At 36.6% G+C, this 24,903-nt stretch overlaps 1 protein-coding gene across 1 annotated transcript in view; it reads right to left on the bottom strand.

The window, feature by feature from the left end:
- bcar3 (BCAR3 adaptor protein, NSP family member) overlaps positions 1 to 23,405 on the bottom strand; it is a 74,393-nt gene extending 50,988 nt beyond the window's left edge. The window contains exons 1-3 of the mRNA XM_088004704.1: positions 23,151 to 23,405; positions 14,616 to 14,758; positions 8,930 to 9,044 (exon numbers count right to left, since the gene is read on the bottom strand). Coding sequence (XP_087860830.1) covers positions 8,930 to 9,044; positions 14,616 to 14,705 — 205 coding nt within the window. The 5' untranslated portion in view covers positions 14,706 to 14,758; positions 23,151 to 23,405. The remainder of the gene's footprint in view (positions 1 to 8,929; positions 9,045 to 14,615; positions 14,759 to 23,150) is intronic.
- Between the last annotated feature and the right edge of the window lie 1,498 nt (positions 23,406 to 24,903).

The raw sequence follows: 24,903 nt of genomic DNA, 5'->3' as shown, positions 1-24,903 counted from the left end.
TTCACATATAAGTCGCAAAAAATGATTAAAGAAAGAGTAAAAAGTATTTGGTAAAAAGTCTACACAAGTACTGATAACTGATCAAATTATCAATAATTTAATATTTAAAATTACATAATCAGACAGAACAAAATATAAAGTTATGGGGACATTTTGGGATTTTTAGAACCAAAATGACAAAAATGTATATAGGTACCAAAAAAGTAACAAAATCCAGAAAGGAAAATGTTTCCAAATCAGTTTCTGTCAATAAAAAACTGATGAAACTTAAACAGAAGCTGCAGGTGTGTGTCTGTCTGGTGGATTTTTATTAAAACGCGTTTTAATCCAAAAATTTTCCTCAAGAGCAGAAATAAAACAACTACAGTAAAAGTGAAAAGAACAGTGTAGTTAAAAATACTGCTAAAAGTCAAGTTTTCAAAAAGGTTAAAAGTTACTCAGGTAAATGTTGCTTCCAACTCTGGTTAATAACATAAAGGCAGGTTTTGGGTTATTCTTGTTTTGACTTTCTCCCTGACGGTAGAAGTCTAAACAGTTTGTGTCCAGGATGTGTGTGATCTGCACAGATTTTAGCCTTTCCCAATTCTAGACCTGCACAAGTCCTGGATGCACCGCAAACACAGTCTTATTTTTATACTGATGACAGTGTCACTATACATCCTTTATGCATCATTAAAAAAGCAAGATTCCTCATGTTATGCGTTTCTTGTAAGTTAGTGTTTGTCTTATTTCTAAGACATTCGCATTAGAAACTAAACCAGAATCACTTGGTTAGATTTAGTGTTTTTGCAGTGAAGGAACAAAACAAGTTAATCCCAGTGAGGTTGCGACATGTCTGAGGAACTTTAGAAACTGAAGATTAATGAGGCTGACCCGCTTGACTCAATGTTGGCTTAAGCTTAAATCAGCTGCGTGTTGCAGGTTTAAGTCCTGCTGGATTCTTCCTAACGTTGGAGTTTAACTCAGATTGTTTGGTTTCAACGTGAGGCTGGCAGCCTTCAGGATAACGCTCTCTCCTGTCTTTGTCCTCTGGTTCCTTTGTATTGTCTGCAGTCGATAACATACAGACACGTGTGTGTGTGTGTGTGTGTGTGTGTGTGTGTGTGTGTGTGTGTGTGTGTGTGTGTGTGTGTGTGTGTGTGTGTTTTCCTGCAGACAATGCAACAACCCCATCCTGCTGCAACAGGAGCTAAAGATGATCCCATGACCCACTTACGACACTCAGACACAAACTTTTGGATCGGCCCTCCAAGATTATCGTTTTGTTCCTAAAATGTTTTTATTGGAGCAACTTCAGGATCTCGTCATCAGAAGAGTAAATGTTTGGGAATTGATTAAATTATTTTATTTTATTTTATTTTTGGACTTGTGCTTTGTGGCGCCACCCGCTGTTGAAACAATGTAAAAGCAGTAGAAAACTGAGATACTCCTGGGTGAATAAATCAATTAATCTCATGATGAATTAAAAGAATATTTTAATTTATCATTAAAATCAATCATTTCCTTTTGGATGATTTATCGTTTTTCTCTAAAATCAATTTCATTTTGGTGTTTTGGTCTCAACTAGCTGCTTTTTTAAGGATAGTTTTGTTTACAGAGACTTCATAATTATTTTGTTTTATTTCTTTTGAAAATTTAAATGTCTTCCAGTTGCAGTGTTAAATGTTCATTAGAAATTAAAGATCTTTGAGAATGAGTTACTTCATTATTGTCCCATTGTTACCATTATATCACTTGAAAATGGTCTCAAAACAACAATATTATCGTTTATCGCGAAAACTTCAGGGACAATTTGTCGTCCGGTAAAATTTGTAGTTGTGGGAAATTTACAAAGCAAATCTTTTAAATTGACCGACATGTTTCTTCCGATAGTAAAATTAAAATCTCAGATATTTTCCATATCAAATTAGATTTTAATAGCTTTATTTTTCGTCTTTTTTTGCTAACAAATAAATTAAAAACAGAAAATATTTTTAAAAAGTGGCTTTTATTTCAATTATTCATTCTGTGAGATGCACAACAGGGCATCAAGCCACACTTTGAGACATTCTGTGTAATTATGAAAATAAAGTCTCGTAATATTAGCAGGATGAATGTTTTAAAATTAAGACAAAAAGTTATTTTAATAAGAGAAAAACTTCTGGACTGAGTTTTGCCTTATTTCTATAACTTACACCAAAGTACGACTTTTTTTACATTTCAAGTTTCTTGTTTTTTGTTTTGGAGAGATATTGCAGCTATATTCCTGTAATTTTATGCATTTATTCTCATAATTAAAACAAAACAAATCTTAGCCTGGCTATATTTCATCATAGAGTTGACCTGAACTCAAAGTTCAAATAAATAAGATAATTTTGTCAAACAAGATGGCCGCCCTCAGTGACATCACTCTGAGCTATCAAGGAGAAAATCGGTGGAAAAAAATCCAGATTTTCAAAAAAATTAATTTCAAAACCCAAAAATTACTGGAGGTAACCTTAAAGTTTTGAAGAGTCATGATTAAATTCGTTACCAAACTCAAATATATATCATTGAAATATCAGAAATGTGATTACTTTAATGCCAGTGAAGTATTTCTATTAATTATTGAGAACAATAATTATTGATGAAATGTAAAAATAAAAAGAAAGAAAAAAGAGGTGTGAATAGACTTGCTTGAATTAAACCCATTTAAATTATTTCAAAAATAATTTAAATTCTTTGGAATTTAAAGAATTTAAGATGTGCAACAAATAAATTACCAAAAATAAAAAAATAGAGCTAGTATCTAAAAATAATTTTATTTAATCTTGTGAGCAAGAAACGATTCGGTTATGTAACTTAAAATAAAGGTTAGCGTGTTGAGCTTCTTCTCAGACCGACTACAAGATCCCAAAATTAAGATTTTTATAAATATTGTATGAGAATTTATTGTTTGTAGGTCCATGTTCTGGTGGTTTCTGAGACGTTTTGGTCGTTTTTAGGGAAGTTGTAATCTACAGGTTTCTAAGTAAAAATCTAATTTCCCGTTTTCCTCTCTCTGAGTCAACCTGTGCTCCGTTTCACGGCGCCTGTCATCTTTTGTCTGTGAGGGTGTTTCCAAGAAGCTGCGCACTGAGTCAGAGTCAAATCTATAATCTTCTCCTGAATCACCTGAGATTTCCCAAAATGCTCAAACCGACCCAGAGGAGGGGGCAGTTTAGATAGCGAAGAGGAGGAATATAATCCTGGCACGGGTCGTTATGTTTAAAACTTTGTTCTCAAAAGAAGATGAGTAAATAGATGGGAAGTGAAGAGTCATTAGAAATGTGTTTAAATACATTCAGTTGAAACAGAAACCAGTTTTTTTATGTTGTGCCGCCACCTTCATCTGCTAGTTTAATGTTTAGCTCAAAGCTCACAATTCAATAACATTTGCTACATTTTAAATCAAAGCTTTAACCAACACAAACCACAGAGTTTCAGTCATTTTTCCACCTTTGGATCTCTGCAGTGCTTGGCTCTCTTCTGCTAAAGTGCTAATAGCGGAGCTAGCTTTGTGTTTAGCACTTTTGCTAACTTTGAAAACGTTTAGCAAACTTAGCTTCCCCTTAATTTTTCCCGCTAAATACTAAAGCTCTAATTTCCTTGGCTATTTTGTAAACATCTGTGTTCAACATCTGTGCTGAAGTTTCGGTTGTTGATTGTTAGGAATTCTTCAAGAAGTTAAGATTTTTATGTTCATGCTCTTATTTTGAAGTCGGTGAGGAGAGTTCTGTTTCCTCTCTTCATGTTTCATCCTATTTTTTCCCAAAAATATTATTTAAAGCAGGAGACATACAGAAACAGGAAAGCAGAGAGCAAAATATAAACATGAATATCCAAAGGCGTTATCGAACACGCAAATTATGATGTAGAAATTAAATTGGTCCTTGAGGGTTGCATGACATTTACTGTGTACCCAGAATGCATTGCTGTAAAACTACAGCCTGCTGAGAGCAACAGCTCAAGTTGCAACACGTGTCACTGACACATGGTGGGGGTCAACGTGGCTGTATTGAGCACGTTAGCATTAGCTTCTGCAAAAGTCCATGTTGGCATAGCGCTTTTAGCGTTAGCATGACTAAATATTATGATTAGCACATTTCCTGTTAACAGAAATTCTTGCTTTGGCACCAGTAGTGAAAGCAGATGCTCCAACCTGAACACGGGTTGGACACCAGTTTATTCCCTTCAGTTTTCCATCAAACTATAAAATAACTAACTTTACCCCCTCAGAGCTGCGTTACGGTAGAGTACAGCAGTTTGCTTTCAGGTTGTCAACATGTTTTAGCTCTGGCACCTCAAATGAACGATACAAAGTCTCCACAGAACATTCTCATCCTGATATCACCCACTAACCGTCCGTCTCTCTTTTCGCTCCCCCTCATTCCTTGGACTCTTCGTCTCCTTCCTCCCTCTCCTCCTCCGCTGCCCTTCTTTCCAATAGATTTGTATACAGATGCATGCTTGTGTGCCCATGTGCACGTCTCCGACCAGAATCAGAAGTAAACACCAGCTGCTCCAAAACGTTATTGGAAAATTGTGAAAGTTAATTATGAGGAAAAGCGTCAACAGTAATTTCCCCAATAATAATAATTAACTCCACGCAACTTCTTAACAAGGAAGGCATATCTAAACGATGCAACATGCAGCCTGAAGCCAAGAGGAAAAAGTTGCACACCAGAGTTTCTCATTAGTCACCTAATTGCTTCAAACTTATTTTAAGAGACTTTGTACATAAGTACCAACATGTACATACGGTATGCATGTACAACGTCTTACACCGAAGGTATAAAAGCTATTTCCCGTGCTTGTGCGAGCTTGTTCTCACCTGAAAAAACAAATTTAATGAGGCTCTTCTCATTTCTGTAAATTCCTCATCTTTTCCTCCCAGAAACCTGCTTCTGCCTGCATCGTGGAGATTAATCGGAAAACGTCTTTACGCAGGTTTAAATTCCTTAATGCAAGGAGAAGGGAGAGCGAATGCTTTCAGGTGAAATCATTCGAATTCGTCTATAACTGTTTGTCCTTGTAAGGCCGAGGGAGGGAATGGGGCAATATTCATGGAGAAAACCCCTGAGAGGTTTAACCGCTGGACCGTCCCGCTGCAAGGCAACAGAGCAAACGACTGCACCACCATGCAGCATGCACAGGAGCTAAGCAGCAATCTTCATAGTTTCTCCATTTTAACTTGGTTCTGTTAATCCTAAAAAGCAGCAGTAAATAGTGAGAAGGAAAATCTTCTATGATTTGTAGTTATAATTTCTTTTGACAGAAAAAGTTGGGTTATCCTAGATAACACTAAGTGCATTTCTGTTAGCCACAAAATTACGCAAATTCAAATAAAAATAAATTCACTTAAAGAAAACGTGCAAATTTTGAAAAAAAAATTCACATTTTGTGATAAAAGTTTTTTTTTTCCAAGTATCAACTTAGATTTATTTAGCCAAACTGCAAGAGAAACACTTTTTCCACAATCTTCTGAGTCACATGATCAACAGCCGGTTGTTACTACGGGGGAAACGCCAAAGAAGACGACAGGAAGTGGTAGGAGGAAGATGGTTTGTTTGTGATTTTATTTGACAGCAGAGTTCATAAAAACTGTCCTTATAAGGGGTTGAATCCACAGCTGTACTGTAAAATGGCCGACTTCAGTTTACCGAAAACGCCACACCCGGAGCCACTCCAACGTTTGAATAAAATGCTAACGTGGAAACGCCGCAATTGTGAAATAGTGTTTTTTCAACATTAGCAAAATACGGACAAAACTTCGTCCACCTATGTAATGGAGACGCAGCGACAGGCGTCCATGTGAGTGTAAGCTTCAAAAAGTCAAAATCCTTAGCAGCAAAAGTTACTGTGTTCAAAAGTTCTGAATTCAATCTGATGTTTTGAAACACTTGTTTTGCTTTAGCATCAACCTAGCTGTGTGTGAAACTGCTCTGTAGAAGCAAAATGGGAGTTGGATTGAGTCTTAGAAACAAATTATAAACTATAAATGTTTGGCATCATTGTCAACATACATTACACTAAAGGAATGATGTGTTTTTGTGGTAAAATGTAAAATCTGCTGAATGAGACGATTGTTGAATCTGATGAATCGTCAGAAAAGTGTTAAGTTGCAGCTCTAACCCACAGGATTAGTTCTGCTGTAATATTAATTACATTGTGTTGTTTAAAATATGCTTAACATGCCAGATTCCACATGTCAACACTGTGTTTTATTCTCCAAATAGCATTTATTGAGAGGCAACCATGAGATATGAGGATGTTTATAAAAACGAACGCTGAGCGTTTGGTACTTTGCGTTTTTTTAGATGTTTTGAGTTAAGCAGGAAGTCGATAACAGATCTCACTCAATGATTGCGGTTATTTTTACTTTACAGAAAGGCGTGGCTGATTGTTCATGATGCATCATGTTCTGTTCACATCAAAACAGAACTGAACACAGATCAGAAATCCTGAAATAAAATCTAGATACTGAGTCTTATCAGCTGAAACGGAACGAAACTAAAGAGAATCTGGATAATTTGGGGGACATTTTGTTTCTTATTCAGGATGTTCTTATTTTAAATGAGTCTAGTTAAAGGAGAAAGATATCCTGATATGAGAGACTCCAGCTGAGTGATGACTGCGAGACAGAAACAGAACAATGTTGATATTAACTCTGGGTCATGGTGACAGTTTCCCATCTCATCCTGTCAATATGTAAAAGTTGTGGGATAAAATTAAGACGAAGCACAAACTAGATTTCACATCAAATATCAAAACTAATACAAGCGGTAATTTGAGAACTTTCCTCATTCTTACTTTAAAATTACATTAATACTCTTAGCTATGGAAGAGAAGGAGGAAACATGCTAACTTTTTTCTCTGATTTGACTTTAATCTTCTGAGTTCAAAAGTTTGAATTCTGAAAGAAAATCAGGATTCTGAGATTAAAGTCAGAATTTGATATTTAAATCAAAATCTGAGAAAAGTCAGAATCCTGAGATTAAACTGAGAATTCTGAAAAAAAATCTGAATTCTGACAAAAACAAAAACATTATGTGAAAACTGCAGAATTCAGACAAAAAATAACAAATTTCTTAGAGAACAAAGAATCAGAATTCTAACAAAAATCTGAATTTTGTGAAAACATCAGAATTTAGACGAAACAAAAATTAATTCTGGAAAAAAAAAATCTGAATTCTGAAAAAACCTCAGATTAAAACTCAGATTAAATACAGAATCTGAGAAGAAGTCAGAATTCTTTTTTTGTTCAGTGGCTCTAATCCTCGTCCATCCCTTAGTTAATCCTTTAAACATGATAAAAATGCAGGCACTGGTTTCACCTTCATAGCAACAGCTCAAAGTAAACAGACTCGCAGCCAAGATGCCTCAGATATGTGTGAAGTGTGAGCGTGTGTGAGAGGCTGCGGCCATTTTTACCCTGTAATTGCTGCAGCTGAAGCATCTCTAATTGGACGGCTGCATTTTAATCTCTGCCAACGAGGAAAGTACCTGGCACACATTCACACAGAAATTATCTTCCTGCAATGCAACTGCTTTTAATCCTTAAAAATCATGATTTTCAGGCAAAGTTCTGGTTACATATGTTAAAAATTAAGTTTGTAAGGATTAATGAGATCTAAATCTGAGCTTTGGGTTTGGGAGGCTGCAGGATTTCTCCTTTAGGGTGAGATTAAAAAGTTTCCTTCTTGATAAGGTTGCTAGAATTGGATGAAAGGGATTCTGAACTATTTTTTGGTTTTGCAGCTGAAGGACCTCCCATCCTGCTCAAAGCGCATTCCCTCTTCTTTCTACAGGCATTCAAATCTCAAATACAGCGACTAAAACAGGAAAGCAATAACCATACATTTAAATAGATCAAACTAGAACAAATTGTAAGTGTGAAGAATTTAGATTTACTCCAACTTGGTGCCTATTTTTGTTTTTATAAGAAGCTGCAGTCCAGCAAAGCTCGCAAATTACTGGCTTCACAATGAGATACGAGACTTTTTATAGCCTTTGCTTCCTACAGCGGCTCTGGAAAGATATATCGTCTGAAAAACGTTCAGCAGAGCCAAAAAGTATGGCGCGGCGTTTGAGGCGACCCATTGTTTTGATTGCGGATTGCTCATTTGGATCTCCATTGTCGGCCTTTAATCTTGTTTTCCTCACAGCTGTGTTGACCGGAAAGATCAGCCGCAATAACTTTGTGTAGAGCAACGCCACGCATTACTCAGTCGCCGTGACGACGCAGAGAATTTACAGTGTAATTCACGGGAAACTGAGCAAACAAAGCTGTTTGTCACCTGAAGCTGTGGGCTGGAAGACAGAATGGTGCTGAGGCCTGCAGGGTTTAATAGGTGTGTGTGTGTGTGTGTGTGTGTGACAGTGCTGTCCTCAACCGAACATCGCTCTCCCATCAGCAGAACCCTGAGGCATCAGCACGTCGTCACTTGACAGTAATCTATCATCCTCTGCTCTTTGGCAGGCTGGAACTCCAAACTGGTTGAAACGAATGGATCATCTATACGGATGAATCAATTAATGCTGGATTGATTTCAGTTTAATGCCCCGATATCGATTCATAAAACATTTAAATTGAGTGTTAAAAAGGCCAAAGTTTTTCTCTAACCTTTCTAAAGTGTGTAAATGAACCTTCTGTGTCCTGATAAAATGTTTACCACCACACATTTTTATAGATGAGCTTTGCCATTTTGTTCTGGTGTAATGTACTTACATAATGTACTGGCTTCAATTCTTGATTTAAATATTCATCATTACTAGTGAAGTTAGTTTCTACGATTTGCAATATTAGTTCTTCTGGGAATGTCTTCCATATCCAAGTAAAATCTGTACTGTGTGAATCAAAAATCGCTAAAATCGGATTGATTTTGGTAAATCCGAATCGCTGCCTAGCCCTAGTGGCCGATGAAGGTACCTCTCCTCCTCTCTCGCTCGTGCAGGAGGTGCAGGGAAGTCAGCAGGTGTAGGCGGTGGAGGTGATTGTGGACGCCCAGCTCCAGCAGGTCGTATTCTGACAGGTGGAGCAGATCCTGGAAAACATCACAAACAAACATCACCTTAAAGAAATCAGACATTTACATGCAACACGGTTTTATTTTAACATTATTATAGACGTGAAGTTAGTCAAAATCTGTTTATTTATTCTTCAAATTCAAATCTGCTTCCTTAAAATGTTTATTTTCTTCTGAAAATAAAATTATGTTGTACACGTAACAGAATAGCGTATACAAGTTCTGTTGGTGGTTGCCATAGTAACCAGTAACTGTCGGCTCCTCCCCCTTTTTCTGTAACAGTAGAAAGTGTTTTAGAATAATCTCTGTTTTCTTCACAAGTGATGCATTTTAACATCATTTTTAGACTAATTTTATTGGGATTCATGTGTAATTTTGCCATGTCTTGTTTAAGTTTTTAACTTTCGTCATAATTAATGTGCATTTTAGCCGTTTAAATTTACAACCGTTAACTGCTAGCAACTGTTCATTGCTGCTGTGTAGTTTGTTTAGGGTTATTCATTGTATTTTCTCCAGTGGATGTTGGACTGATGTTAACAGCTGCTGATTTTCTCTCGTTAGAATAAATACAGTGGGGTTACACATGCTTGATTTTATGCATATAGTGTAGGTTACTCTTATCTACTGAGACAAAGCAAGTAATTAATGCTAATTTAGGTGAAATAAGAGCACATTTAAAGCTGGGTTTTAATATCTGCTATGAAAAATGTGACATTTTTCCGACTGTTTCACAGCGTTGCAACAGTTAAACAACTCACCTAAAACACAAGCTGTATTCAACAACAAGTTGGCTTTTTCCAGGTAATTCAACACAGTAAAGCAAGATTTATTACATTTGATCAGTTCACAGAAAAACCTTCAGTCGCACTGGTCCATTATTAAACTAGATGCTGCACATAACACTGCTGAGGAAGTCAGAAAACAATCAGTCCGGACGGCTTGGTGGCTCCAGAGGAGTAAAAGGAAAAGCTCCCCAGAAGGTGCCATGCCCTCCCCTCATCCAGCTCCTGTGATTAGAAACTCTTAGCACACGAACAAACGCACCTTCAGCCCTGCTGACATTAACTGAAATGATCTCTGAAGCAGACGCTGACCGCTTTTCAGAACCACAGGCCAACGTTAATCATCTGGTGAATGACACGCCGCCTGCCACCACAAGGCGCTAACCCAGCTCAAACTAAACTATTTATCTTTAAAGGAGACCCATCAAGCTTCCTGGAACAGGTTAGAATAAGTTTATGGGCGATAAAAAACATGTTTAAAACATGTTTATTTATTTATTTATTTATTTTTTTCAAAACAATTCTCAAATAATGAGATTTTAATCTGGTCAGATCTTTTACATTTTAAGCTGTTTTGTGGCTTCTTCTCACTTTAAATCCAAATAAGCTGCAGCTGGCCACGCCCCCCTAACTCAACATTTACATACACACATGAAAATGAAAAGCAGAAGTGGAGCCTCCTGCACAACCAACAGGAATGCAGCAATAGGATTGGACAATAAGGCTGAAAACTTATGAAAATATAAATATTTCATATCAGTCGATATCGATAATTATTGTATGGATAGCAGCAAGTGGTTTCTGAAAGAGACAACAAAACTCTCATCTTTCCCAGCAGCTACTGTACAGAACATACAGAGGCAAAATCAGCTGACCACACATGCTGGAGCTCTGATTGGGTCCTAGGTAACGGTGTCAGGTTTGGCTGGGGTTGCTAGGTAACAGTGCAGTAATATCACTTAACAACTGGGAGGTTTTTCCAGACACCAATCATACATTAATGTTTTTAAACATCAACTTAGATATTTTTAGAAGCGTTAAGACCCACATGGAAGAATAAAAATGTACAAAATTCTTGTTCACACAGCAAAACGCCAAACAAAAACACCAAGTCTCTGCAACCAAAATACATTTTTCTGTACCCAATACAGAAGCAGTACAATGCGTGATCACATTAGTAGTCTAAAAATGCAGCGCTCCAGCTGATCATTGCAGCTAACGTGCCCAGACAGGTCAGTAATAACATGCTGGCTAAAAAACATTCTCTACAGAAACAAATAGCTGGCAGATCTATCCCCAAATCTCTCCCTCCCGCCATCTTTCTCATCTCCTGTCGCACAGAGCAGCAAGTTGACATGTTGTCTTTTTGTCTTTCTCTTCCAGGTCGCACAGCGCTGAGCAGCAAAATAAGCACTTTGAAGAGTTGATACAGGAGTCCAAAGATGTTGGTTTGGCTTGGGTAAACATTCGGGTCGATACAACAATGAAGAAAATGAAACGACGGGCAGCGAGGCAGGAATGCTTCTGGAGCCACTTCATCAAAAACATGCTTTTAGCTGCATGTTTTAAAATTATGAATAATAATTAATCATATACCAGTTACTTCAATAATTCAATCAGAATATCTAATTTATTCCAAGTTTCTACAACATTTTTAAGACATATCCAGAGTTGTGTAGAAACAAGTTACATTTACTTGAGTAACTTTTTTGAAAATGTACTTTTACGCTATATTTCTATTTTTATTTGTCTAATTTTATTATAAAGTATCTCTACTCTTACTTGAGTAAAATTTCTGGATTTTCTACCCACTGAATGAAAAATAAACATCATATTAACCAAAAATTCACCATACAGACACACACCTGCAATTTCTGTTAAAGTTTACATTTTTTTATTGAAAGAAACTGATTTGGAAAAAAAATATTTTGCCCAATTTTCGTATTTTCTGTTTCTTATATGAATTATTTTCGTTTTTGTCCTTAAAATACCAAAATTTCCACATAACTTTATATTTTGGTTCATCTGATGTAATTTTTAAATATTAAATAATTGGTAAAAAGTTCACTCAAGTAATGAGTAACTGAAAATTATGAAATATAGCATAAAATGGGAAAATGTATAGGTAAATATTAGTAACTGTTACTTCTGACTGCCACTTTGATTTTGATTTTTTTAATGACAGTAGAACTCTAAAGTCTCAAGTGTTTAGGGGTAGGAGTTTATAAGTTCTCACTTCTTCCTACCCCATTTTGAGCATGATGTTAACTGAAACAAAAAATCTGTATTTTCTCTTCTTTCTTATGCACTTCTTGTTACTGTGCACTATTTTATTTTTATATTTGTATCATGTTCGAATAAAAAAAAAAATTCATTTCATTTCATTTCAAAATACTTTTTACACTTTCTTGAATAATTTCTTGGACGGAAACTTTTTATTTTTACTTGAGTACAATTTTTGGACACTCTACCCACCTGTGGACTACAGAGGAAAGAAACCTGCTGTTCAGTTCTTATCTTCTCTCTACTGATTAGCTAAAACTAAAGAAAATATGATGAACCTAAACCACTAATCTACAAGACGAACAATTTAGATGATCACTGTTCTTAAACCTGATTAAAGACTTGAGTTATCCAAAAAGTGTTTGACTGTCTTATCAGGAGGAAAGTAATCGGAATGGCCTAATTAGGATTTTCAGTATCCATTTTAATCCAAGAACGGAGATTAAAATGAAAAATAAAAAACTACAACAAGCAAAAACAAAGTTTCCAAGCTAGAAGGGTAATTAATGCAAGGCTCGCTTTTAGCATCGCAGCAAAGAACAACAGATCATCTGAAGTAAGAGAGGAAGTAAAGAGATTTTGGAAATAAAAGCTCAAAATCGAGGCTATTTTGGCAAAACAATTTTTGGAATAATAGATCAGATTGTCCAGCGTTCATTATTTTATCTCTGATGCATTAATAAAGTTAACAATTTGGAGCTATGAAGAATAAAAACAGTGAAGTCCTTTGGCACATTGTGCATGTTGGAGGTTGTCGGTTGTACTGTACGCTGGTCGAGTTGCTATGGAAACAGAAACTGATGTTTTCACAAGGAGCCTGATTATCCTGGAGCCACTGAGTCGGATATTGTTGTTACAATATGCAGAGGGAGTTTAGCAACGCTGCACTGAGCTCATTATAACAAGCAATGGTTAAAAAAACAGACTGCGGTTGAGAGTCTGAAGACCATCGCAACTGCAAATACATATTTTTGGTCAAGTTTCTAGTGCAAATATCTTATTTCAAATATATCTGAAATAAGATATATTAAATATATTAAATTAGATATATTTGAAATAATATGTCTTATTTCAAATATGTATTTGAAATAAGACAAAGCTAAACAACAAGTAACTTTTCATATGATATTGGAGCTTTTTTTAAGTAAATACTTCCTTAACGATAATGAATAAGTAATAATCACACTGGCATTTTAGTTCACTTGTTCATAAGTGACCGGCAGTTGTGCCGTTACCTAGCAACCTCAGTCCGTCACCTAGCAACCAAATTCTAGGCACGGGCAGATTATTTCACTAAAATATATGAAAACTGTCTTGTTCCATTGGCAGAGTTTACTTTTCATCAATATTAAGTAATTATTTACTTAAAACAAGCTCCTACATCTTGCTGAAAAGTTACTTGTAAGTTAGTTTTTCTTATTTAAAGTGCAGTAAGACTTTAAATAAGTCTGGAAACTAGACCAAAAATACTTGATGAGATTTTGCATTTTTGTAGAGTATAATTGTTTTTTCACTTAAGCAAAATTACAGAAAACACAGTGAAATTTAACCATCATATTGAAATAATTACACACATTTTTTCCCTTGAATTTGAAGATATTCAAGTTTCATCTAAAGTTTGTTTTAATATCATGTACCATTTGGGACTAGAATAAACCTGAAAGTTAATTTTTCTCTCTGTACTTCTTTAAACCTCCAGTTTTCCATTCTATAATGACTTTCTATGTTTAAGGAAAGCTTTAGCAGCGGGAATGGAATAACTAATGTCATACACTGGCTCATCCCTCAGCAAACAGCAGCTTCAGAAAGAAGCTGGTAAATGTCTGGACGTAAACACGGCCTCTGCTCCATTAGGGGCCGTTCAGCGTAATAGGCCCCTGATCCACTTTTATTGGGCTGCTTTATTAAACTGCTGTGGGAAACACTCTTAAAAACCACCTCTCTTCACACTGCCATTCTTAGAGCAGAGAAGTTTTCTTCCTGCAGTTACTGCAACACCTCAATGGACAGGATTGTTTTAAAATCCTCAGTTCAACTTCACGTCTTTAGAAATACTTCATGTCTTAAGACTCCGACGGACAACAAAGTGCCTTTTATCTGAATACCATAGTTCCTCCTGAATGATGCCTTTGGCTTGTAAATAAATCTGTCAGGGTTATGCAAATGTTGCATCATGTTTAGTTTCAGAATGAAAGGTAAAAATGATTTTCCCAAGCAGCAAAGTTCAAAATTAGAATTAAAATTTGGAATCAATGTTTCCAGAAATATTGAAGATTACTTAATAGTGCAGATTTTTGTTAGTTGTTCACATAAAATCCCCCCCAAAATTAAAGTTTGTTGTTCTAAAGAGACAAAATGTGAAATAGTTCAAGCCAGGCCCTGTAGATTGAAAAACAAAAACTATTTTCATCCTAAAATAACTGTGAAAATGATGACAGCAACAAATTAAACTGTTTCTTTGCAGATCAGCTTCATCAGCTTTTGGAAATGTAATTTTTAAGTATGAAACCTGTGGTAGAATTACCTCTACACCATCATACTCCTGTTCCAACAGCATGCAGTACTGCGGCAGTCCAAGTTGGCTCAGCCAGCGGGAAATAGACTGGTGCTTCATGGCGATGCATATGACCACACAGGAACGCAATCAGAGGCATGAAAACTTTACACCTGAAAAACATCAAGAGAAAATCCATTCATTTCACACAAAAATAAAGCATAGATCTTAACTCTCTCTAAACGTCTGATAACATGTTTGAAGCAGCTGCTGCATTCAGTCTGAGCCACGGGAATTAAACCAACTTATCTCTGCCTCTCATCCCTCCTGCCAAGTGGCCTTTCACAGCTAATGCAATGGAATTCATCAAATCACTTTAAGGGTTCAGACAACACACCCTGACATGAATACTTTACATTCACAACATTTCTTAGGAGGAAAAAACCAACAAAACAAAACACAGATTTTCAACAGGAATAGACAGATGTAATTCCTGATTTAATGTAGTTTCAACACTTCCAGCTGTTTGGAAGTTTCACAGGTAATGAAAACCTTTTACTGGTTTTATTATTTTGGTCCAACTAGTTTTCAACTGATTTTGCTGAAAAAAAAACCTGACAACTTTTCCAGCGAGTTGCTTCCACTGCTGTTAGCCTACTTCAAATTAGCACCACTAGCTAAAAGGTTAGTTATGCTGAGCAGTAATTACGACATTAGCTACAATGCCTGTTTTATATTGTTCTCAACACGGTCGAATCAGTGACATGGTGGTTGATAATTGCCAACTGTAGCTTATTTTGCCTGACTGACCAGTCGAGCCTTGACTGCAGGACATCAGGACATCAGCAGATTGTTTACTGCTGCCTAAAACCATTTCCACCCACTTCAAAATAAGAGCATGAAAACATCAAACTGCCCAAAGAAACCTTAACAGTCAAATTCAACTGAAAGTTTTCAGTAAATTAGTGCTTCAGAATTTATATGGAAAATTTAATTTAGGAGAAATAAAGTGTGTTAAACATTTTTAAAGTTAGCAAAAAAGTTAAAGCACCAAGTGAAAAATTAGCTTGGTGTTAGCGCATTAGTAGAAGTGTGCCCACAATCTGCACATTTCCACTCAATTGAAACTCTTGTCTTCATTGCTCCTCCTCTTAATGTGACTGGCAGCAGCAGGAGATCAAAACTAATGATGGAAATTAGCATGAATACAACATGAGCAGGATGATAAGCTGGCCGTTTACTGGTAACTGATCTGTAACAATTTTGTGACAGGAGGGTAGCTGTGACAAAACATTCACCAGACTAATCAGGCAACATCCTTAAAATATTTAAATCTCTTAAAAGGAATATGCATTTCACATTAATACCTTCAGCTCTTCCTGCCTGAAGGATTACACAGAAAACCTATTTAAGCATTTAGAAGAAATACTGGAGGTCTAAACACGTCTCAGATCCGACTCAGATAGGTCCTGATCAAAAACATCCATTAAACCAAAAACCACAAACAATAAAAACAAACATAAAACAAATGCTGACAAACGCTTTACATCAGTGATTTTACAGCAAACATTTTAAGAATTAAACTGCTCCCGTTTTCTTGACCAGATATTGATTTGTGCATTATGATAAAGCATTTTGTCTGGAAGAGAAGTTGGCAAGCTGTTGATTAATAAAATCTGGTTTACTGAGCTCATTCTGCTGATGAAGAACAAGACTCATGTCCATTTCTTTTTACCTTTTAGATAAAACTTCACAGCAAAACAGTAATTTAAACTGTAACTAACACTCATGTGAAAGCAAAGCCCCGCCCCCAAAGATTTTGAAAAATTTCAACTATGTGGGCGGAGCCAAGAGACAATGAGGGGTGTGGCTAAGCAGGATGAGCAGAGACGCCACGTGGAGTGGTGATCGACAGCGCTAAGACCCGCCTTCTAGCTCTGACTGTTTCTAGTTAGCACTGCAAGAAGTGGTTGGTTGGTTCCACCGATTATCTGTCTCATACCATGCTGTCATGACATCTGTAAAAATAAATATATTTTATTATAAAAGCTACATACTGCAACTTTAATGATCTATTTAGAGTTTACTAGCAAAACAAAAAAAAATTCGATCTCAGGGTTACATACACTTTTTGAGGTATTTTTGTTTCTGTGATAATGAAAACATTCATGATACTGTAACTGATGCAACTTGTCAATTTACTAAACAACCAAACTTTTTTTGCTTCCATATCATGTTGGCTGGAAATTAGTCACCAAGAAATAATTAAACATGTAGAAACAACAGAGGTGGAAACTGCTTCAACATGTGTTTACTTAAGTAAAAAGTCAACATTTCTTAGGAGAAAGAAATTACTCAAGAGTAAAACAGTAAAAAACTCTACTCAAGTACTCAGTAACTGATCAATTATCAATTAATATTGAAATATATAAGCTAATTTATATAAGTAACAAAAGTAACAAAATCAGGCAAAAGAAAATGTTTCCAAATCAGTTTCTTTCAATAAAAAACTTATGAAACATTAATAAAAACATCAGGTTTGTGTCTGTCTGGTGAATTTTTGATTAAATCATGTTTGTTTTTCATTCAGTGGGAAGAAAGTCCAGAAATTTTACTCTAGTAAAAATACTCACAAAAGGATTTTTGTTTTTCAAAAATGTTACTCAAATATCTGTAATTGAGTTAAGTAGTTTCTACCCAACTCTGAATGAAACGGACTGATTCCTGTTCCCGTCGGGATGAGCGTGACGTGGGTGGCAGGGCACACATGGCCGCTGAAGGTTTACAGCCTCCTTGCTTTATGCCTGTGTGTGTTTTTATTCAGTGTGTGGGGAAAGACGCGCCATCAGTGAAAACACAACAGAGGAAGCTTTCTCAGAGACTGAGCATGTGCGGTAAGCCACCTCCTCACCCCATCCAATCTCAGTAAGAGATGTCATGGGAGCAAATGTGATGTCACTAAAGGTTATCAGAGCCGCGGCTCTCGAGGATTCTTTCACTACCATCCATCATGTGGATCATTCGGATCTGATCCACCGTGGGCCACCATGTCTATTTGAGAAAAGGAGGTCAAATGGAGGATGGACTCCTGTCAGTCTACCAGTACTTTACCTTAATGAAGAGTGGAGGTCATTCCAGTCTGTCATTCACACTGAGACAACCAGTACTACCAGCTTTATGTTTCATGTTTTTCAAAACAAAACTATATATATAAAAAATGATTTAATAAAAAATTGACTTTGTAATTTAACACCTTGGAAGCTCCTTCAGAGAAAATGCACCTCCAAGGAGGAGCTGCACCTCGAAGGCGGAGCTTGGTCCACCCAGGCGTTTTGGACAGCTGAATGGTTGCCATGGAGATTAAAGGATTTCTCAAACATCAAGGCAACATTCCAGGTATGTTTTTGATGAAGGAATGACATTATGACATAAAGTAAATCTAAAAAGAGTCAGTTTAGAGTAATACTTTAAGAAAACGCAAAGCAGCAGTTATCACCACAGCTATACAAGTTGGGACAAAATGAATGCTCCATTAAAAAACATCATATTATGCTGTTTTCATCCTAAAGTGCATGCTTACTTTTTAAGCAGAAGTTGACAAATGCGATACTCCACACTCATGCATACAAAGCTTTTGGCTTCATTTGCTATTTCATTATAATCTCAGAGATGCACTTCATGCTGATGTTGCAGGAAGATCCCGTAATCTTTGTCCCTCCAGTCAATCCATCATCTAATAACGCTCTTAACATTACAGCACAACACTTTAATGTAGAACTAATAACATCTAGCAAACTGCTGCTTTCTGCAAGCTATTAATCTCAAACATAAACACTTTGACCTTGTTGCAGAATATTTTTTTACATAACATCCCATTTAAAGTTTAATAATTTAATGCTTTGACTTTCTTGTAACCAACTCATAAGCATCGAAACTTTAATATTATGTGATAAAATGGACAAAAATAAAAGCTTAAAGAAGAAGCTAATTGAGCAAGAATGTGGCTGTTTAAATATTTTATTACAATCTTTTGGAGTATTGATTTAACTACTTGAAGATGAAACACCCTGAAAAATGAACCAAATAATTTGCAGATAACAAAATTTCCAGTTTTTCTGACTGGCTTTGACTAGTAACAAAAACAAAACTTAATTCTTGCTCTTTTTTCCTCCAACAGTATGTTATTTGTTGATAAAAGTCACAAACTTTCACACAATTTTTCACAGGATTATAAACTACTACCTCTATTAAGCGTTTAGATGCATAACTGTCTTTAGTAAAACCATTTCAATTGGCGAAAATGTAAAATCGAGAGATTTGACCGTCTGGAAAACTAAGTCATTAGCTTCTGTTGAACTTTCCTTAGGCAGGTCGTCTGGAGGTTGAGTTTTTTTTATTACTTTTAACATCTAAACTAGGGCTGGACAATAAATCAATGACAATAAATTTATCAACAGATGTGATCAATACAGAACCGCACAGCATTCTGGGGGATGTAGGCAGAGGAAAGACTTTGGTCTCTCAATCTCTGATAGCTAACAAAGGAAGGCAAGTCACATCAACTCACTCTCTCACTCTTTGGTTACCTAGCAACTCACTCACTCTTCGGTTACCTAGCAACAACCTGCTGAGTAACTTGCGCAGCAGGAGTTTAAGGTTTTGCCTCTGTGCTTCTAAAAATAAAACTAAAAACTGTATGAATGGAGGAAATGAGTACAACAGCTTGAGATGAAAATGAGGGTAAAGCAGAAAAGGTCGCATCCCCAGTTGGGCAGTATCTCAGATATTTCGAGCAAAAAAACTAATCAATAGTTGTTGATATTGACTGATAGGAAAACTCTTATATTGTGATACATTTTTCAGCCACATCGTCCTGCCCCAACATAAAATTTCAGTAGTTTGAGGTAGAAACGCGTCAATGAATGAGAAACAAAATCACATTGTCTTTTCGTAAGCCGTTCACACAGAAGGAAATTAGTAGCATGAACGACAATCCAGAAAACAATAATAATCTGATTTTAGCAACAACAGAAAGAAATTGGGGTTGAGCATCAATCAGATTGGTGAGCTTTAGCATAAACACATCTAAGCTAGCTGGTAAAATCTGGTAAACAGTATAGAGCATTTTATTTACCACCCACTAATACTTTCACTTCTTTAAAAGGAAATTAGGAAGTAGATTAACGTCAAACTGCGTCTATGTGATTAAAGATGAGCCAACAAGTCTGAGAAGTTTAACAACTGGAAAGAAGCGAGAGGTACGCATGCCAGTGAAACCACTCTGCCTCCTTGCTCGTCTTTTACTACAAACATCAAGACTTTGCAGTGCATCTTTCAGCCAGATGATGGGAGTTATGGCTGAGCAGTGAAGACGACTGAACAGATGTGCGTCGTTTTGAAGCGTGGAAGCTTCTCCCCGACCATCAGTGGTTTATCTTGTAAAATTTTAAGGGGTTACACATGGCTGGTTGGAAAAGGTTGGAAGATAACAGAGGGGGGGGGAGGGGCATGTTGGGAGAATTATATTGATTGATTTGGGAGAAAAACACTCAAAACTTCTTGTTTTTTAAATTTTAAATATGCTCATTATTAAAGAACGAGCTGGACTCTGTCCCTCGGGAGTTTGTCTTCCTCTCCTCTTCCTGTTGTTTGACCTCAGCTGTTTCCCATGACCACATGTCTCTAGAGCATCCATTTTACCCTGGAGTATAAATAGACTCATGCGTTTTATGATCTAAACAGGCCTGGCTGTTTGACAAATACTCGCCACATACCAAAGTAACTATGGCAGAGAACAAACTGGGAGAGCAGAGCAGCTAATGCAGCATCAGAGGACAATCTCCCCTGTTACTCAGCCACTCTCCAATGCCAGCGTTGGCCGTCCTCTGGAGTCCAAGGGTATCCATTTCAACAATCACATTAGACTGACAAAGAATCCAGCCAATTAAATTAGGCTGCAAAAATAACATCAGCATCACCACCATCCAGATTCCTCCAGCTCCTGGTGTTATGATGCTGGAAACTTTGAGCTGAAAATCAGCTGGTAAGCTTAAATAAAGCAAGTCTGGTCTATGCAGAGGTGTATTTCTTGGTAAATACATTTTAACTTCAGTAATGAAGATGCTATTTTGGCCATTTTGATGATATTCCATCAATCAGTTAATTGTATTTATATTTCAAATTTCAGCAATAAGGCAGTACAAAGTGCTTTAAATCATAAAAATACAAAAATCAACAGTTGAAACATTACATTTTCGAATGTAATGTCATTGCATATCAAAATGTTGGTTTTCATTTATTATGTTTCAAAAGCAGCTCTATCTGCTGGGGTTTTAGTCTAGATTTAAAGGAACTCAGTGTTTTTGGCTGTTTTTCAGTTTTCTGGAAGTTTGTTCCAGATTTGTGGTGCATAGAAGCTGAAAGCTGCTTCTCCATGTTTGATTCTGGATGCAGAGCAGAACCAGAAGACCTGAGATGTCTGGAAGGTTGCTATGACAACAGCAGCAGATCTATAACGTGTTGTGGTGCCAAGCCGTTCAATGATTTATAAACCAACAGAAAATGTTTAAGTTTATTGTCTGGAAGGATCTGCTCCATCTTCCTGGTTTTAGTCAGAAAGCCAGCAGCAGCATTCTGGATCAATTTTCTGATTGATTTGTTAGTCAGACCTGTGAAGACGCTGCTGCAGTAATAAATGCAACTAAAGATAAACGCACTGAATGAGTTTCTCTAGATGTTGCTGAGACATTAGTCCTCTAATCCTGTAAATGTTCATCAGGTGGTAGAAGGCCGACTTTGTAACTATCTTTATGTGGCTCTGAGGGTTCAGGTCAGAGGCCATCACAATCTAAGACAGCATTCAGACAGGAGATGCTTGGTATACCAGCAATGGCATTAAGGCCAAATATTTCAACTTCAGCTTCATCAAACTGCAGAATAAGCCTGAAAAAAAAGGTTTTAGTTCCTGCTTTTAAAACTGTATTCTTGCTTTTTGTGTTGGTTTTAGAGTAACATCATCTTCTTTGCTGAGCGGCATCTAAACAGTGACAGAAAACGCTTCTGTTTTTAAACAGTGACTGTAAATATCTGAGTTAATTTTACCTGTAGGAATTAGTCGTGTAAAAAACGTACACAAAGACAAAGGCAGGTAAGTTGGGACTGATTAAACCCTTTCACCTCCTTTTCTGCTTTTACCACCACAATTCTCGTCTTTCTTTTCCCAGTTCTTTCTTTTCTTTCTTTGCATTTCTGAAATTACACCAGCTGCATGTTTCCTTTGCTTCTTTTTAAGTCATTTTGTCCTCCTGCTCATGCTCACAGCATTTTACAGACGGATAACATGCAACTTTGTAGCTTTCGTGTCTGCACGCATTTGCAGACGTTGCCAGAGGCAGTTGATGAAAATCACTGCTTCTGGGAGCTATCTGTGCCCATCTCGGTGTCAGGCTCTCAGCTCAGGCTCTTGCTCTGACACACAGGTGCACAGAAAGCATGGCTGGACTTGCAGCTAAAATGCCACAAAGCAGCAAACATCTCAGTTCTGTGACATGCCAGCCAACTTTCACCGTGCATCAGCATCAGTAATTTCCACTTGGCTTGAAGTTTTGCCTCAAAGCGTTGTTTCTTTTCTGCTCTGATCTCACATTAACTTAATGTTTCCTTGGAAGTTTATTTTCACAGATTTATTATTTACGTTTGAAATCGACTGCAAACTTATTCCTTTAAATCTCCTGTTCATTTTCTTCAAAATCATTATTTATACAAGAGTAGAAATCTGCTGCTGCTGCCATTTTTCTCAGTAATCTGGATGATGACAGAGCAATTTATTTTTTCTGCATTAATGAAAACAATCTAAGCTTAGACTGACTAATTAAATCATCCAGAAGCTTATGTAGTGAGAGAAACGTAGGAGTAACATAAACACTGAAACTTGGCAAACAACTACAGTAGTATTGATTAGATGCTAAAGATGCACAGCCAATTAGGCAAAGATGGGAATCAGATTGTTTTTCCCTATTGATCGGTTTTGATCAATGACTTGGATGTCAAATACAAAAAAAATCTGTTTCCCTCCAGTCATTAAATGCAACAAAAGCAAAACCTCACACTCTTTTAATGCTATTTAAACAACATGTTTAGTTTAGTGTTTCATAAATATCTTGTACTTTAGAGAGAGTTGCAAACACAGAATTAAAAATAATGGGGATAATCTTTCATTTCTATCACCTCTCAAACCTCAGAGAAACTTTACATTATTAGTATTGATTGGTGCATAACTTAATGTTTACTGAATAAACATGGTCGAAATCAAATTAGATTAAGTGAAACATTTATTTATATTTTAATTGCTAATCATTTTTCAGGAAATTGACAGTACAGTAAGTCAAAGTCACATTGCTTTAGACTAAAAATGCCTCCTTAAAAATAAACAGCTTCAGATGCCAGTTTAAAACCCCACGAAGTAAATACAGTAAATGTTAGGCGATTTTATTTTTTAAATGTTGTGCAATTTTAATTTGGTTTTGTTAAAATTACATGCATATGCAGAATTAAAGTGTGTCTTACCTTGTGAGCTTCGCCCAGCGGCTGATGGCGGTTTGCAGACCTGCAGGTTTGACTGCAGGAGCTACAGCGCTGCTGGTTTGGATCCTCCGCTGCAACTGCAAAGTTCAGTCAGCGGACTACCAGGATGAGTTACTGTCGACACCCAGATGAAGCCTGCAGGGAGAAGCAAAACCCGAACCGTCCTGTCACAATCAGGAGGGAGTTTCTGCCCTCATGCACGGAGATAAATGTTTCCCCACATCAAACCTGCCTGCATGCCTGCGCAGACCAATAAAAGAAGCTGCTTGCAGAGCGTTTGGCTGGGGTTACCTTATGATGCCGGAGGGGAGGGGCGAGTATGGGGGCCGTTTGTAAAGTCACAGTCAAAAATTAACAATTATTTGGGTTATTTTTAGCCGGGTAAAAAGGCTTCCTTTTTAAAATTTATGCATTTATCACGTGATTCAGTCACAGTTTCAAGCTAAATATTTAGTTATCAAATTATTTAACTAAATAGTTAGCTCATTAGCTAGCTAAATATTTAACTAGTAAGCTCTACATTAAATATTTAGCTATCAAACTACATATTTAGTTAACTAAAGTTAACTATTTGAGCTAAGTTAAATATTTCACTGATCTAAATATTTAGCTCAGTGAATTTGCACATTAGCCAAATATTTAGCTCAGAACTAAATATGTAGCATTAAGCTAAATGTTTAATTAGAAACTAAAAGGCAGTTTGTACAATAAAAATAGCCTGGTAAAAGTTAGCCTCTTGTCCTAGTCTTTTCCTTCGTCTGGGCTTGACTACTGAGAAATGATTACCTGGAGGCGTGGACTGTGTTGAAGTTTTAAATTTTACACCCAATCGATAAGTTTGTCCGTGACGTATGTAGTGCGACACAACGAAAACTTTACCGGAAGTTGCCTGCGCTATAAACAACCATCCTGCACTGTGAAGAGAGAAGAGCCGATCCGAACCAGGCGGCTGTTAATGTTGATTCAGTATTTGGAAGCGTGACTGAATAGCTTCGTTCATGTCCCCGCTACCATTAGTAAAACTACAGGCAGACTGCAATTCTAAAACTGCGCAGAAAACTAACGTAATCGTTTACGAGTTCTCTTCCTGTTCGCTGATTGGCCCGGTAGAAAATCTACCGGAGAGAATCCAAATCAAGGGGAGAAAGCCCGAACTGTGCTGTAAACGAAGGCTTTTGTTCGAGCGGAGATGCACAAAGAGGAAACGGCCAGGCTTGCAACAATTACTCTCATGAAAACCTGCCTCATGTAAATCTAATCTATTGGTGGTTCAAGTCCAGCAGGAGGCGCTGAGGAGACTCATAAATTCATACATACCCAGTTTGGTATGGAAATTAAAGCAAATTATTCCAATCGTAAACTTTTGTTAATTGTGCTTGTTTGCAACAATAGCAACAAAGTGTAGTTTTATGTGCTTTTAAATCTAAGAAAAGCATAAAATCAAGCTATATTGTTAAAGAAATGCAGAGTAAGATGTTCCATCCTGACAGTGAATCTTTTAACATTAAGGGACTTAATTAAATTATGGTTTACAAATGCATTGCTATTTTTTCTGCAGAGATACAATCCACAATAAATTAGTTTCTTGGCTTTAAATCAAAAATAATTAAAATTTCACTCCGAATGTACAGTGTATCTACATTGATCAAATAAATTTTCTTCCCCAGAAAAGCTACAAAATAAAGCTCTTGCAATCAAATAATTGAGCCATGCAAGTAATTTATATTAAAAGGTA

Source organism: Poecilia mexicana, unplaced genomic scaffold, assembly GCF_051168715.1.
Source record: "Poecilia mexicana isolate PSO_F unplaced genomic scaffold, ASM5116871v1 scaffold_4, whole genome shotgun sequence".
Classification (NCBI taxonomy): domain Eukaryota; kingdom Metazoa; phylum Chordata; class Actinopteri; order Cyprinodontiformes; family Poeciliidae; genus Poecilia; species Poecilia mexicana.
The sequence above is the reverse complement of the archived record's forward strand: the minus strand, read 5'-3'. Positions and strand labels throughout refer to the sequence as shown.